The sequence below is a fragment of the Achroia grisella genome, unplaced genomic scaffold (assembly GCF_030625045.1).
Source record: "Achroia grisella isolate CSIRO2021 unplaced genomic scaffold, CSIRO_AGI_Agris_v1 utg869, whole genome shotgun sequence".
NCBI classification, from domain to species: domain Eukaryota; kingdom Metazoa; phylum Arthropoda; class Insecta; order Lepidoptera; family Pyralidae; genus Achroia; species Achroia grisella.
In genome coordinates, this window is record NW_026713049.1 from 173,155 (window position 1) to 191,230 (window position 18,076).

Sequence of the window (18,076 nt, forward strand, 5' to 3'; positions counted from 1 at the left end):
ACTACGCTCGGCCTACATTTACCCCCCTTCTTCGATCAACTGTCTCGACTTGACGGCCATTACCTAACCGACCGCTTGGCGCACTACAAACTCTTCGCCAACAACGTAACCGCTGCATCGTTCAAACAAAAAATATCTTCAACCTCTTTGTCATAAAGTCGAAATTTCCAATACAAATGAGTCACACGACTGCAAATATAAATTGGATTCATCTAGTACTCGCTGTTTACATTCGCTTTTCAACGATCGTCATTTAATTAATTCGATATTTGAACGCAACAACGTAGTGTCATTTCTTCGGTTAAAGCAAAAGCTAACTCGTTTTGTTTTTGCTCCGTTCGCAATTTTATTGTTTGTATTGTCTATTGTCTTTAATATTCCAATTTTAAGAATGAGTGTTCGATTGTTGTTTATAATAGTGAAATGATTTAAATATTTTTTATTAGTTCTAGTGAAAGCTATATATTCAACTCAGGTCAATGATCTCTATCAAATGCATATGAATGTTGTGTTATTAAAAAGTGAAAAGCAATATTTGTCTGAGTGCTTATAAAAGTATGTGAATAAAAAATGTTGGCTGGTGAAGAAACCAGCGTGGAATTGGTGAAACGATGGCTTCAGACGCGCGATGACGACGAAGTAGTAGAGACAGGTGATGGTTTATGGTATATCTATTTGTCTCAAAATTCTTTTTGCTCTTTGTATCCAGGTCGTTAACGATTACCTATATATTATATTTTACATATGTATATAAATATATGCAAAGACTTGCGAAATTCACACAGTGAATGGTGAATATAAATGGAAAATTGTCGCTACTTGTTGTACACTGTCCAAATATAGGAATGACCAATAAAAGTAAATACTTCATCAATAACATCTCTATAAGTTGTTTACGTTAATTTTTAAAGCTACTTGAAATTTGTAGACATTTATTTAAAAGAACAACATGCAAGTTTCATTCAACTTATGACTATAAAAAATTTATTAAGTAATATTAATTGATATTAAGTTTGAATAAAGATGATTTCTATTTATAGTTCAAATAATACGGGATATATTTCATGTAATGGTCGACTACATTTCGCTGTTACTTCTTCTACTAACGATCTTCCAATTCGCCATTATCGACGATTTTCAATAATGTTGTGTGTACGACGATTATCAATGAAAACATACAAACATAATCATAACAAACCACCTATGTACCTCTACTGGTTTTGAACATAAACACTCGCTAGCAGTTGCGGGTTTGGTTTAAATGCTTTATTATATATTTTTTCTTATCTACACGGCATTAGCGACATTCTGGGAGTAGTTAAAAGAATTACTGACATAGATACTCTTATGTTTTATTAGAAACCACACATTATTTTTTAAAGAAATGTTTCTAAGAAACTTAATAGTTCAATATATTAACATGATTAAAGTAAATAATATACGTCAGGATCATTACTAACAGTCCCCTTCTTCCCATCATTAAAGAGTATACTTTGCATATTCCACGAGGCTGTAGCCTACGTATTGTATCTTCATGAAAGAATATACTTGAAATCATTATAATGAATGCAGATAATAATAAAGTATAGCGTATTATTGTTCTATAAGAAATTCATAGTACGTGTATATAAATAAAACTGTCTCTACTATGCAACACGTACGAATTGTCTATTTGTGTGTATAATTAAAAACTATACGTAATCCTAAAAAAAACTCAAATAAATTGTAGCTAAGAAGCTACAATTTATATTAATTATATTAAGCTTTATATTAAGCTTTCAAACAAAAACAAATCTCCAAAATAATGGGTTCTTTCGACTTATAACATCCCTCTTTTTGTAATCAGGCGTTAAAAATTGAGAGTAAACGCAAAATTAAATTTGATCGAAAAAATTAAATGCGAAATCATTATTTTCTGTAGACTCTAGTCTAACTCTACACCAACTATGTTACTAATATCATTAATATTATAAACGCGAAAGATTGTGAATATGGATGGATGGATGTTTATTACTCTTTTGATGAAACTTTATAGTAATGTAGCTTACTAATCAGGATAATATATATATTATTTTGATTTCTGCTCTAAATTTCATGCGGGTGAAACCGCAGGCACTGCTAGTTTAAGATAACGGTCATAAAACACTACATACAAAAATTTATTATAAACTATTTAATTTTAATCAATCTCTCAATAGCAAGCGTCCGTTCTCCATTGAAAAGTCAGGGTCATCGTATAGGCACGCGCAACATTACCAACCGCCGCGCATCTCATTGAGATAAAGACTATCCACATCACTCCAATAGATGGCGTTATATGCTTCATCTACATCATATTTTTACCGAGATTGACTTATAAAAAGTTCTCAGCATGACTAAGTCTCAATTTTAAAAAAGAAATGCTACACAGTTTTTTATCAACTAATGTAGTTGTTTACGTTTAACATGTTATTGTAGTAATTTTGTATGGGTTTCATTATATTATTTTTTATAGTAACTGTTTTAGCCGCCAAATGGCTTTTAGTAATCTGTTTCGGTTGTACCTAAGTCACTAAAATTACAGTCTTAAAGGCAAATATGGTATCAACTATCAATATTAAAAGAATGTCAGTATTAATAAAACAATTATGTTTATTAGGTGTTAATACATATTATTTAAAGATATACTATTACTTATATTACTAAACATTACGCCAACTTTTAGCGAAAAATTCATTGATTGTTTACAAACAACCAGGTCAGTCGTCCCTTAGAATAACAATGCATGAGCGTTATCATGGGCATCACGTGATAACATGATGTCTATAGTGCTCATGTATGTAGTCGAAGGTTACCACTTATCATTTGGTGGACAGTCAACATGTTTACCATACCAATTAAAATAGGCACTCAATGTAGTGTTACAATGAGTGAATTTATTTATGTAATTTAACGATGTGTTCAAGGTGAAATCACTGAGTCCATGACTAATTCCATTTTTATCTTTTCATCACTAATTGTTGCATATCATCACTATACGCAGAATCATTATTCCTCCATCATCTAAATAAAAATGCAGTCCCTAGTCTCCTTGATCTAGGACTCCCAAACTCTTTCAATATAAAAAAGAGAAGTCTCTTTACTCTAATATTGTTCTTAAGATCAATAAGGCGAAAGGTCTTATTAGTAATGACTGATGGCCCCCGTGCTAGTAATGTACCATATCAATGTGGTCTCCACGCGGTTCGCCCTGGAAAACATTATGATAAATTCCTGGTGAATTTGCCACGATGGGCTAACTGACCTAATCTCATGTTCATCTTATCATCCTCCACTGGTGCTCCGCCAGGGTAAACCATTAACGCAAGAGAGTACACACAATTACGCGGGTACTTTAAAAAAAAATAGTATAACCGTTCAGTATTTATGTGATAGGAGAGGTACCTACCAAGTAACGGTATCTTTCCGTTTTCTGTAACAAATATTTATTTATATTATAAATTAATTTGAACTCATACCGTAGGACCTGACGTAAAACTTATTCCATTTTATGAACAAAACTTAAAATATAGAGATTCTTAATTCGATTGTATTGAATTGATATTGTTTTTTTTTATTCAGAACTTGGTGTATTTTAGATAATGATCGCCAGTAGTATTTGAGATATCTTTAATAATGCAATAACAGTTTTAATTTTTCTTGAATATATCTATGTATATCTTAAATGTGTTCTGTTATTTTATAAATTAATTTGAACTCATCGCCGTAGGCCCGTGCCGGTCGCAGATCTTCGCTTGCTCTCACGCCGGAAGACGAACCATTAGTGGACGTCGCCGTAAGTACTTATGTCACGTCATCCAGACTAACTCCGTGAGTCCAACTAGAAGTATATATTTTCAGAGATGAAATGTAGCTTGATGAAGTTTCTATTTATTTTTGAAGTGAACTGATTTTGATGAAACTTTACACTAATATAGCTTATTCATCAGAATAACACATAGGCTATAATTCAATAAGATATTATCTATACATATAAATAAAATTGGAGTGTCTGTTTGTAATATTGAAATAACCGTTTTTTACTACATGCATATGAATACACATATATACGGTACACCAAACACAATATGGTACACCAAAATAACATTTTTTACAATTTTTGTCTGTCTGTCTGTTTGTTCAACTAGAAGTATATATCTCAGAAATGACTGGACCGATTTTGATGAAGGACTTTTTTTGAAGCTGATGTAATAACTGACTTTTTTATTTTAAAAATCCATTATTTTAGAAAACTAAAATAAAATTCAACGCGGACGAAGTCGCGGGAACAGCTAGCATTATATAAATTGGGTGAAATATAATAATATAGTGTGATGCAGACGAAGCTGCGCGGGTCAACTAGTTTAATATCCCTTGACAATTCATACAGCGGCATGTCCCAAACCCAAGCAGACCTTGTATTATGGGTACCAAATATCTGATAGATATACTTATACATTTTATTTGTAAATACATACATAATATACGTAGAAAACCAATAAAAGAATCATATCATTCCTTTAAGACAAATGTTTGTACCGTGCGCGGAATAACCCGCGACCATCAGAACTAAACCTCGAGACCACTGAAACCATCGTATAGTTATTCTTCTATTTATATTATGGATAGTGTTTGGACTTATGCGTCTACAGAAATGCAAGTTCTTGTCCGAGTTTAAGAATTAATATTTTATCAAGATACCTAGATTCTGTACAAAGTTGATTTAAGTGTACATCTCACTTATTTCAGTCACCAAGTACCTTGCTTTGTAAGATGTGTTTTCGTTAAAAGGAGAGACGAAGATGGAATTACGGGTCATGGAGGCATGACATCCTCCGGAGTGTCATCGAATAAGTGGTACCACGTGCATTACTTGATAACGTGATGTTGTGATGCATGCCGCTGTTTAAGTATTACGCGGTTATTACTTTACACCTAATGTTCCATTTAAATGGACCTATTTAAATGTCGCCGTCGTTTACATTCATCAATCTATTTATACAAGTAAACACGTCGTGTACTTCCAGAGACTACCAGTAGACCATTGGCTAATAACCATTTATCTAGACTTACTAGACCTAGGCTGTGAGTCTAACGACAAAACATATTCGTATAGTACATTTATGGAGTTAGCATAAAAAAATAAAAATGTAGTCTAGATTAGATAATACCTTTTTTTATCAGTAAACATTACTATGTCTATCTTTTACATAATTAAGCATCTATTAGTGATAATGGTTCTTACGTCGACCTTATTTTTTGTTTTTGTGATATTTTCGCCAAATATGAACCAGTTGGTGTTAGAATGCCTAATGTTGTATTTCATTTAGATTTATAAATTCACAAGAATGTGGTTTCTGTATCTTTACTAATATTATAGAGGCAAAGCGTGTTTAATTGTCTATATGTTTGTTATCTAGTCTCATATCATGAATCCAAATGTTTCTATCATGAGAATTGGAGGTAAGCCGATGTGCGAAACAGCTATACCACATAGGTCGTTAATTATAGCATTAAACGGTAAGGCATGATCATTACATTTCCAGAAAACCTTATTTTAAAAATATGTTTGTAATAAGATTACTTTGTGTCTTCTGATTGTAACATCACATCATCTTCCATTGATGTAGGTTAGTCATAACATCGGTAGATAGATTGAAAGTGAATTCACGTAAAGGATTACTATTTATCGTAATCTAATTCGTCCTCAAATATACTTGCCTAATCCGCAATTTTCAATCATTATCCAAGCTATAAAGACTTATCTTTAATGTTTTGTAAGGCCTACTACAGTCTGTGATAGTTATTAATAGTGTATGGACAGTTAATATGTATGCAATTTGTTCTGAACTCGCAGTATTTTTTAATTGTTGTGTTCCAAACGCCTCGTACTCTAAACACGACGAATTTCAAACATGGACGCAGGTACATATCGTTTAGTCACGTAGCGAATTATAATCATATCATTTAATTAGGGTAATTCATAATGCACTTTTACTTAATTAAAAATATTCTTTTTTTATTGATTAGGTGGTAATTAAATTGATGAAAATTCTTAGATTTAATTATTTATTTATTCAATAGTAAATAATCATATTTAGTACCAGATGCCTGATTAATCTTAATAAATTTTATAACTTGTTTTTATTTCTTTTATAAACATAAATCAAATTAGATAAACTATTTTGTGCTTTTACTAGAAAATATGTGATATTTTTATTTCGATTTGTAGTGAACAATTTAATAAAGGAAATATTAATATTATACTGCGTTTTTTCGGATATATACGATATATATTAATCGACTTTAAATATATTTTCAATTTCATATCTTTAACTTTCTCCAACATTTACACATTTTTAGAAATCTTTACAGTCATAACTTTAAATATATATCATACATAGTCATAATACATATGAATGCACAATATAAAAAGATATATACTAAAAGTTTAATAATGAAGGTACCAATATCAATTATCTAGACCATTTTTATTAAACTAAAATAAATGTATATTTGAGATTTACACTATATTAAATGTATTAGGATAATTTGTTTTTCTATTGATGATAATGTAATGGTACAAGCGCCTTCGCTAACGGTTTACACTGGCGGGGTACCAGTAAAACATAATAAGCTGAGCAGGTCAGGTCAGTTTGCCCATCGTGGTAAATTCACCATGAATTTATCAAGATGGTTTCCAGGGGGAATCACGTAGACGTGTCAAGCTGATATGGTACATTGCCAATGGCGTTATTAGTCCATACTACTAACAATCCCCTTCCCCCTTCCCCCTTCGCCCCTGTATTATGGTGGCAATGAAACAAAATAATCATTTTTTTAATGCGGTGACGTATTATCTATGCCCGATAAGATATCAAATATAAACTATAGAAAAACAAACAAATAAAAAACTGTAGCCGATTAAAGTTAATAATAATGTACCATTCTATTTTAAAAGATTTATCGTGAATTATAATTAAATATATTTATATAATATTACATTTTATTTTATGTTCCATACATAGACATACAAAATAGGGTAGATTAATATACTTACGGCTTAGAGGCTAGAATGTTAAGCACAAAATATGTACTTTAAAATATATATTTTTTAAGGGTAAGTAGTGTTCCACTGTTAGGGAAGGAAAAATTAAGTAGTAATAATATTATGCGAACGAAATACTTGATGATACTGATAAAAAATATATCTTGTAAATTAGTTTTGTCAAGTGGATATAACACATTACACGTAAACACTTGACTCCTGAATATCCATTATTTTCTTACAATCAACTGTCCTTTGATGTCCTATAAAAACAATAAGGGCTCGTTGTATTCTTTTCGTAAACGATGCGAATAATGTTATGTCATGGTAGACGTAATGTTGCTACGTAAAGCCGAAATAAGTCACTTTCAACAATAAACATGTAAAATAAAAGTGAAAATCTGAAAACAAAATTTCAATTGTTCATACTAAATTGGTCACGTGACCATGTAGTTTGTATGAAGGTTCTCTTGCTATAATAATATTATAAATGCGAAAGTTTGTTAGTATGCCTGGATGGATGGACGATTGTTACTCTTTCATACAAAAACTGCTGAACGGATTTTGATGGATCTTTACAGTAATATTGCTTATACACATAGGTTATAATTTAAAAAGATATTATGTAAATTAAGCTAAACATAATGATATATGTCATGTTAGTGTGATCAGGCGCTGTTACGCGGGTCAGCTATAACAAAAATATCTCCACCTCGTTTCTTGATATTCTACCCGTTTCTCATTTTGGTATACCCTTTCAGTGTAACTCTTTATATATATATTTTTTTTTTTTCGGACTACTCTAATGCTGTTGGCCGCAGCTGGCCTTTACAGCTTCACCGGACGTTAGGGGGCGAGTGCAGATGGCACTCCAAACCCGCGGAAGGACTTATGGAGCGGCTGAAGGCCAACTCCTGCCTGACGGATACGACTTTAGTCTGAGGGCACCACTAGGGGTTCGAACATCGGCTCAGGCCGTCGTAATTTCGATCCACGTTTGAATTGGACGGGGGATCGATCGGAGGGAGCTCTTTATATTTAAGTGAACAATATTTAATCAAAAACAAGCATACGATCTCGACTTTTATCACAGATAGGGTAATCAGAGGCATTCTCAACTGTCGATATTGTTGTGAATGCCTTACTTGATATACCCACATTAGTTAGGTGTATTTAGCGCAATAATATTTAATATATTACAAAAAACATTACACATTACGTCAAACACCCAATTAGATCAAATCTACAATGACACCTGTAATCTAATTGATTATGGCATAGACAAGGTTTTTAATGACTAACTCTCTTTACCAACAATAATTTTATCAACCTTAATTAATTTGTTACTAAAATATGTTTTAGTAACAAATTAATTAAAATACGTCACATATTTATTGCTACCTAAATATATTACTACAATAGGGGTAAAGTACAAGAGAGGTGAAGGTGGCTCTATCTTTAAAAGAAACCCTTTTCAGTCAACCTAACACAGAGAAAGTAGTGAATTTAAGTTCTACAAATAGTATGAAGTCATTGTTTGCATCTCTCTCTTACTCTGTTTTTCTCACTTCTTCTAATCACACTACGGATCATCATTTGGTTTTCACTGGTACAGATAATAGATCGAGAATTTCTTTCTAATAATTTATATGTTAATATAGGCACATAACATTCTTTGTACACCAATGCAAAAAACTGAAGTGTAATTAATATTTTAAGAAACAGCAGAATAAGTCGTTTAATAATAATGAAACAATTAACACTATTCTAGTGTTTACTATATTTACTTCAAAATGACATGATATACGGGTTAATTATAGATCAACAGAATATCATAAATAACCATGAATTTATATCAGTCTATAATTATTAAACAACACTACACTTATCGTTATTAACTACTAATTATTTCTTAACTATATTAAACAATATAATGTTTACAGTTCACGCAAACTGACAATTGCCGGCTGAGCAAGTCGTTACATTTTTTTTTATGCTATGACTCTATTGAAGTTTCGATGATTTTGCCTATATCAAGGTTGGAACAGACACTGCTTGTATTGTAAATTTATTTGTGGGTGCAATATTTTTAATAGTTGAGTATCTAAAACAAAGGATACATGCGGTACATTTTCAGAATACTGCTTAATGATAGATGCATGCTACTGTTTATTCTTATTTCCGGCTTATCCATACTTCCTTATTTGTATAAAATTAAACTTAGAGTTCACTTGTTTTTACTTACAGTCTAATATTATATGCAAATTACAATCAACCATTATCCTCAACTCGTATTTAACCATAGACATCAATCACATATCGTATAACTCTCATAATTTTGACAAATAATAAATCATTCATAAACAGCTACCTACATATTTTTTTATTACTAACAATTAAAAAAAATTTGGCTTGTTTAATCTATAGAGCCGAACAGCAGGGGTAAAAATATATTAATTATTATATATTCACATAGTTGTATTACACACAATGGAAATTGTAAATTGACTTTAAAAAATTTATTTTGTCATATTTTCCGTCTGACCCCAGCGGTAAAACTGACATTTTGGTTGAACACCTTTCAACAAATATTTGAAGACATCTTAGCGTATGCATAATGTGCCTAGAAGATATGTTTTACAAACATGGGCGCACACAGAACTCAGTGGCTGCTACTTAGTCATTAATAAGTGGGTACCGATTTATTTTTCGCAAGCGAGACACGCTACCCATACATTTAAAACACTTTGATACTCGTACCTGACGAAACAGTCTCGGGACGGTGAAGGCAATGTTTGTTCAAATTTTGAACAAATACTCAAAGACCCTTACCACATCGCGACTTTATAGGCATTGTATATTTGAAGCCTGAAAAGGATGCGTATTTTATGCTTCACCAGCATGAAGCATAAAATACGCATCCTTTTATATCACCGTATTGTATTACAAAATATAAATCATATGATATAAGTCACGGCATCGGTGTAATTTTTTGTAATATGTATATGAAGAAGAGTTACTTCTAATTCGCGCTTTTGATTACGTTTCAGAAAGCATCGTTACCGCCACAGGCTTTTATCGACGACTTCAGTATTACAGTGGTAAGGGATTTCGCTTCACGTAAACACGATTCTAAGGTTTATTGTTTTCTGAAGAGTTTAGATGATTATTTTTTTTTATTGTCTTAGGCCTTGTTTGTATACAGTTAAAAGATTTAAAACATGTTTATTATGATTAATAATATAATATATGATTAATAATAAAATGTGATATACGTACAATAAAGCGTAAACAACCAGCAAAACCTATCGAAATAGTAAACCTGTGCCACGAAAGCCAATTTATGTTTTATGTATTTAAACCGACTAAACTACCTAGCATTATATTATATTACAATCACGTATATCGACTCTGGTCATATTTTAAACCAGATTTCATACTGCTATATTGGTTTCATTAGATTTTGACAAGTTTAAGAATGCATTTCGTATAGTATCTTAACTATCTCTGGCCTCTATTATATCATTTCCCAATCAACTCATTTAAAAGATAAGTATCTATACACAATACATCATAAATTACTGCATTTACTAGTCGATAAGAATTCTTTATCACACATTATCGTTCTAGACAGAAAGTAAATTATGGAAAAGGTCGGCTAGTTTCATTTTCGTATTCGTGCCGCGCGTTTGTTCGAGTTTGGTTCTTTATTACAAATTGTTGAAATAAATATACCTACGTTAAATATTTTCGCGATATAGTCGTGACGAAAATAAGTGAAATTGTCTAAATAGGTGTTTTGTTGTACATAAAAATTATCATTTTTAAGTGTTTAATTATACTATGTGCACTTTTAGTTTATTAGTGTTAATAGGTATTACCTTTGTAAAAATCTACATAATAAATTAATATAAGGGACATAAAATATTTTGTTACCAACATAATATATTCAATGCAAACTTTATACTACTGTTATCGGATGATTAGTTACAGGAACTATTAACTACATCATAATGTGTTATCAGTAATACTTGGTTTTCGTTGATTTCATGTTCAGTCATCAACGCTGATTTACCTGTATTAAGATATAAAGTGAATATTATCTCGCTTGATATATCTTTCTGATTTAACATATCAGATAATTTATAGATTACTCGCATTTCCTTCACGTGAACCACTCATAGAGTGAACATACTTATTATGAAAATAATTCAAATGAAACTGATGTGAGATTGAAAATGGCAGAGGGTAGGGACAAAAAAATTGAGAACCCTCGAAGCGTTTCAAACCAGAAAAAATTGGGATGTTGGGATAAATTCAAGAGCTTTTTCGAAAGCAGAGGTTTCGATTTAGAATTCGAATTCAAGCAATCGAATATCGACAGAACAGCATCCACATTGAACACACCTAGAAAATCTAATTCAGAAATTAGTAACAATAGCACTGAGAGTGATTCTTCATCAGTGATCAATTTCTACGAACAATTCACAACACTAAGCGAAGAAAATAAGATAGACATAGACAATACATTCAGAAAATCGTCAACATATAAACGCCGTGTATCTATAAGGCCGAGTGTGTATTTGACGAACATTATGGAAGAAACTAGTAGTATAGGGGAGTTTGATTCTGACTTCGAAGAGGTAAGCTTAATAATAATGTTATTTGTTGCACAGTAATTAAATAAATTCTTTCGTTGCCTAAATTTGTTAAATTTTGTTATATAAAAACAATATTATACAATTTAAATTAAATATAAACTATATGAAAATATAGACTATAGTAGCAGCAATACAAACAGGTGATTAAGCCACAAAGGATTTTCAGCCACAAACTAGCTTCTCGCTTAGAATATATAATATATCAGTCAAACTGACGATCCCCTAGGTGATAATTTAAATGATAAGGGTTGACGAAATATTATGGTAATATATGATAATGATTACGTACCAAATTATTAAAGAATGTTGCCATAATCTACTATACTGGGAGATACAATTATTTCTAATAATGTCATGAAATTGATCATTGTGTCGATAAATTTTATGACGAATTAGCATTAAATCAAGCTATTCTTTAACATACATTTCAGAGCCTATGGGACATGATATTTAATACACTACTCGATACAGTATACTTTCCATAAACGGAAAGTAAACCAACTGTCGTGTTAGATAGTTGTTCTGACCGTGAACCCATTTTGACCGTGATTACGTACATATAAGATTCATTAAATATTCTATTACCAATAAGTTATTGCATCTTTTGTGAATCTAAATTATCTTCATAGTAATAGCCATTTCTACGGCGTATGGACCCTTCTCTCATGGAAACAGCATGCTGATCTATATGTAAAGAGAATAATTTATATTACAATAAAATATAAATATGTAGGAAGAGGTTGCCTTAAAGTGGCTTATGAAAATCAAATTTATAGATAAAATCGGGTCCATCCTGTGGCAAAGAGGGAAATTAAAATAAAACTCCTAACAGTTCCCGGACTTGTGATATAAAAAAAAACAGAAATCATAGAAACATAAAAATATAAAATTTGAAAATTTTGATCTAATAATCTAATATCTTTCTATCCTTCCTTTACCTACATTACTCTGCATAATTATGTACAAGTTAGTAGTTTATGATTGCTAAAATTACTAGCTTGTATAAAATCATAACTGAGTCACTATCGGATCACAACTCCCGGAAACTACTCAGAGTTTCCCTCTCTGCCACGCGATAGATCCGGCAACCGCACGGTGAATCCTTGGAATGCTAAGAAGTTCGTCTCAGAAATTATATACAAGCTGACATGGCATCTGATGGAAAGTGACATGCTAATAATACAGTTGAAATTGGTGTAAATTCAGAGTTCAAAATAAGTACACTGTACTTATACTCGATAGGAATAACGAATGTGCCAATTATAGAATAAGAAATTGAAAAGACATATATTCTAAAGGAGGCTTGTTATCTTACTATCAAAACTTCTTATTCGTTCTATTACATTTGATACATACAAACTCCATTATACATCAATGTTTTCTGCTGGAATATAAGATGCCGCAAAAATATCTCTAGGGCTGCCTTCATAAATCACCAGCAACGTAACAATACACAATCCCAAGCCCCTTGCAACTATCGACTTTTCGCGTATGTGTTATATTAGACCAACCCCAAACTCGACTTCAATATGCAAGTATGGCTAATATACTGGTATTATTATATTCATATAGAGATAATATTGAGACAGCTTTCGGAATAACCGGTAGATTTAAAAAAATGTTGACTATTCAAAAGTGCTTAAATTAAGTTTATTTGAATAAATGATTTTCTATTTCTATTTCTATAAAAGAAGATATCTTTTATACTTGTATCAAAAGAGTATATTATGAAAACCACTGATAATACTAAAAAAACTGAAGAAAATTTCCCCAAAAACTATTTTAAAAGTTATTTCACATATAAAAAATTTCATTATCTGCGAATTTATTTTCAAACCATTATTTAATAAATTTTTTTCAAATATAACAAAAACGAAATTCAGTAATTGCATAGCGTGAAGTCCACACAACAGGTGCTTTTATTTAGGTCAAACGTTCGCTTCGCAATATTTTATAATAGCAGTTTCTAGTAAAAATGCAATGCTCGGTATCCTATATAGAATGATTGCATAGGTGATTGCAGAGGCCTTATGAAAGAGATTTTAGTTTTCCATATCTATTGTTAGTAAATGGCGACTCTTCAGCAATGGAAAGTAGCAGTTGTAAATGCAATTGTGAATAGATAGAGGTGTATGTGGGTTTAAAGGTACCCCAACTTCGATATACATGTACTTGTATATCTATTTTATCTTACTATACTTAGTATAAATTTAAAGTAGGCCCTATAGAAAGTGGACTCTTAAATTTTTTCGATATAGCTCTTAGGTATATTACCATTAATCAATAGTGTATTTTTTTATCTGGACAACACAGAAGTGATCTCCTACTTATATGAAGAGGAGTAAATTTGTTTTGTGATAAACCCTGAATCTGACTCTTTTATTAAATTAACATTGCCAGGTCCTACAAATCTACATAAAGATATGGCCCTGTAGATTATTGCTTTCATTTTCTAAATAGGTATTGAATAAAAAAAAATTAATACTGCATACTTCTTTAGTCTTATTCTTTAGACAAAAGTACATGACACAATGAATTAAACAAGACTAAATAATTTATTAAATATTTAATCATCTAATTATAAATTATTCTTATGAGCATACATTCTTATCAACAACTACAGAGTTTAGATTTGTACAGCTGACGACCACAAGCTATCAGATTACTTGACTATATTTCGATATGTTACCTACATCGAGTATTACAATTTAATAAGACTACTGTTTAGAAATAGATAGAAATATTATCTAATATTATAGATAAAATATCTATAGTGTTAGATAATTAGGCTAATAGCTATTTCTTTGAAATGATCATAGTGATAATAATGATAAAAATTATTAATAATTAAAATAATTTTATTATTTATAGATATAGGTACATCATCATTTTAATTATTCTGTTATATAACTACGTAAAAGGATTGATCTTTCAATATCACGGTATTTACGTAAACGGAACATTTTAAAATATTTTCGCCTCCTTTCGATTTTACAAATTTATCCATTGTACAGAAGATAATCAGCATTATGTATAGTTCAGTAGCTAGAATATTTTAAATATTTTTGTTTTTGACATTGTTTTCTCTGACATTGAAAATACCTATACTAAATAAATTTTCCTTCATAATTGTACTCACCTTTATATTTTTACAGCGTCTTAAATTCTGTCATCCTCCGTTCGTTTTCAAATTTTGTCGCACCTCAAATTGTAGATTCGGCCTTCGCTGGCTTAATTCATAATCCAGCTAAGCTTTACTTCAGCTGAAGCATTATGAGGGTGGTAGATTTATCTTAAGGTGGAGAAACTCTAATAAACCACCTCACATTTTGTCATTTCAGAATGACATACATTAGTACTGGCACTAATTCCAGTATTTATTGAGATGAACTTGAAATATTATGACATTTTTAGATACTTATATATTTATTTGTTAATTCTGTATTCGATATATCAACTCAATTATATAAATATGTCATATTATGTAGATTACCGAAAATTTTATATATTTAAGTAATATAAAATAATATTCTGCATTCTTCTCCATATAAACATTAACACATAATTTTTGTGGAGAGGTGATTTTTGTACGAAGTTTTAGATTCAAGTATTAATATTATGATAGAGCAATTAGTTGTTGCTTTTTTTTAAAACTAAGGCAATTATATTGTTTAATACTCTACATATTACACACTAACTATATCCCGCAGTAGTACCCTCATGAATACATAGAAGAAATATGTTTTTGTTAATTTGTTATATGATCTACCTCTGTAACAAATTTCAAGAATAATGTTACTAGAAGGGTACATTATAATATGTCATATTGAATATTTAAACACTCATGTGTACTCAACACTTAATATTTCAGATAACTTTTCAGTTAAAACCATTGGGAATAAATTATAACACGTATGTTTGCATTATGATTAATTTGACATGGGTCCAAGTAAGCTCGTTCATTAGAAATCAGTCACGTACCTACTTATAAAACTACGTTGTTGAGGTTACCCTGAATTATCCCTACAAATAATTGTAAATAATGCCTAATACCGGTCTAATAATGTTTGCCATTCAGAAGTAAATGTAACACACACTAGGTATTAATTAAATTATTTACCTCCAACTTCTGCACGCGATTCGTATTCAATGAAAGAACTAACCATAATTATTATTTATTTTACTTCAATTCACATAATACGATTGGTTTATATTAAGTGATTTGAATTAGGTTTATTAAAATAACGTAAGTTTATTCATAAAATAATATAGTTAAGGGGGTCTGGCGGGGGGTTGGAATCATACTTAGTGTCTGGCAACAAGCATCGCAAGTTATAATACTGTTACGAGCAATATGTGAAAAAATTGAGTATCATAAATAAACGAATTTGATATGAAATTGTATACACCGTTGTTACCCAATAAACGCTTTCAATGTATCTGGCAGGATGATAGAATAAACAAAAGTGTCTGGCAATTTAGGAAACACAGTTTAATAGTTCTCTGAATAATATATATAAATTTCAGCTTTATTAAAATAACGTAAGTTTTTTCTTAAAATAATATAGTTTAGGGGGGTCCCCCGCCTGACCCCGGACGGATGGGTTGGAACCATACTAAGTGTCTAGCAATAAGCAGCGCAAGTTATAATACTGCTACGAGCAATATATGAAAAAATAGTTTCATAAAATAACGAATTTGATATGAAAATATTTACATCTTTGTTACCTGTTACCTGGCAAAGGAACCACGATCCAGGTTTCATGTTTGAGGATCGTTCTTACCTTTGTCGGGAACAAACATACAAGAACTTTCACATTTACTAATAAGACGTATGTCTGGCCGTCGTGGGCAGTTGCTCTAAGAGAATAATTGTTGGCGGTGCAACTTAAATGAAAAACAAAATACAACAAGATATAAACAGAACCTATAATACAATATACACTTAAGGGATACAATAATATATTACATAAATATATACAAATAAAGAGATAGTCACAGAACCATAGAGAGTAGAATAGAAAAATGTAAGAGAATAAAAAGTTACAAATTTAGATAATATTCCCAATTTATTCCGTTTAATCTTTATTATGTTTAAAAAACTAGTACAGAAATCCATTGGATTGAAATCGATATTGGGTTTAGACTCCAGACGTTAAAATATTAACGTTATTAAATCACTATGCGCGTTACTGCCACCTTAAATATCTCCCAGAGAAACACCTGTAAGGTAATAAATTATCTCATTACTAAATTACCCAAACAATCATCCATTAAAAGAAGAAAGAATCAAGATAATAACATGGCATTTGGTTGGAGGGTTCCTTATCTATTATAGAAGTAAACTTAGAATTAATAATTACTTTCTTGGATGATGATACCACATGGACAGAATTTATATCATATCATTTTTATATTAATTAATTGTTGTATTTTTATATTAGTTGATTGTCACAATAATTCATATTTTTTTCATTAATTAATTGTTAGTCATGATATAGCAATATAACAATTAATATTTTTACTGTATAAATTTACAGTAAAATAATTTAATAGTTATATTAAAAAATATTAAGGTTTTACATTCCTTGTATCCTTACATTACTCTGGTGAAGTTATATCGGTAATCCTCGAAACTTTTTCTATACCTTAAATTCTTGTTTCCTGCAAATATGTTTCGAGTAAGAGCGTTTATAAACATTCTAAGAATATTCTTCCGTTACTCGATTGTATACGCAAACAATTTTGTACATTGTTACATTAGTTTAATCTTAGCTGTTCCTATATTCTTACTATTATTTTACGTTCTTTGATATGTTATCATTCAAAGAACCTTATGTTGTAATTGTAAAATAATAAGGTTAAATAGTTTTTATACCCTATAGATATATAAGGTCAATATGTTAAAGTAATAAGTATTACATATTGATTTGGATCAATGTGATACTAGAGATAAGGGTTACATTTTTCTGTCTTAAATTACAGAACCCTGTAATTAGCATTTTATGTGAATAAATCAAACTGATATGCGGTTGAATAGATGCTGTACAGAACTTTGCTTTCTTAGAAATTTTTATTGGTATAAGTCTAAAAGAATTCAAATTGAAAACAATGTAGCTATAAGTTTGTATTTCTCCTGAAAATAGTTATGACTTGAATCTACTGTCTTGAATTAATTTTATCTAAATTTGAAATTTACTACTTATTTACTCCGATCAACTCTGCGAGTTGAGATTCTTGGCAATGGTGACTAATGAGCACAGTCGTAGCAATTTTTAGTCAACACAGTCCTCTCTAGAAATCATAGTGATTCCTTTCTGATGAATTCACCACAACAGTCCTTTACGCT

General features: G+C 30.6%; 1 protein-coding gene across 1 annotated transcript in view; it reads left to right on the plus strand.

Moving 5' to 3' along the window:
* The first annotated feature begins 570 nt into the window (after positions 1 to 570).
* Positions 571 to 18,076, plus strand: part of LOC131852852 (high affinity cAMP-specific and IBMX-insensitive 3',5'-cyclic phosphodiesterase 8-like) — a 96,391-nt gene continuing 78,885 nt past the window's right edge. The window contains exons 1-2 of the mRNA XM_059203590.1: positions 571 to 639; positions 3,749 to 3,814. Coding sequence (XP_059059573.1) covers positions 571 to 639; positions 3,749 to 3,814 — 135 coding nt within the window. The remainder of the gene's footprint in view (positions 640 to 3,748; positions 3,815 to 18,076) is intronic.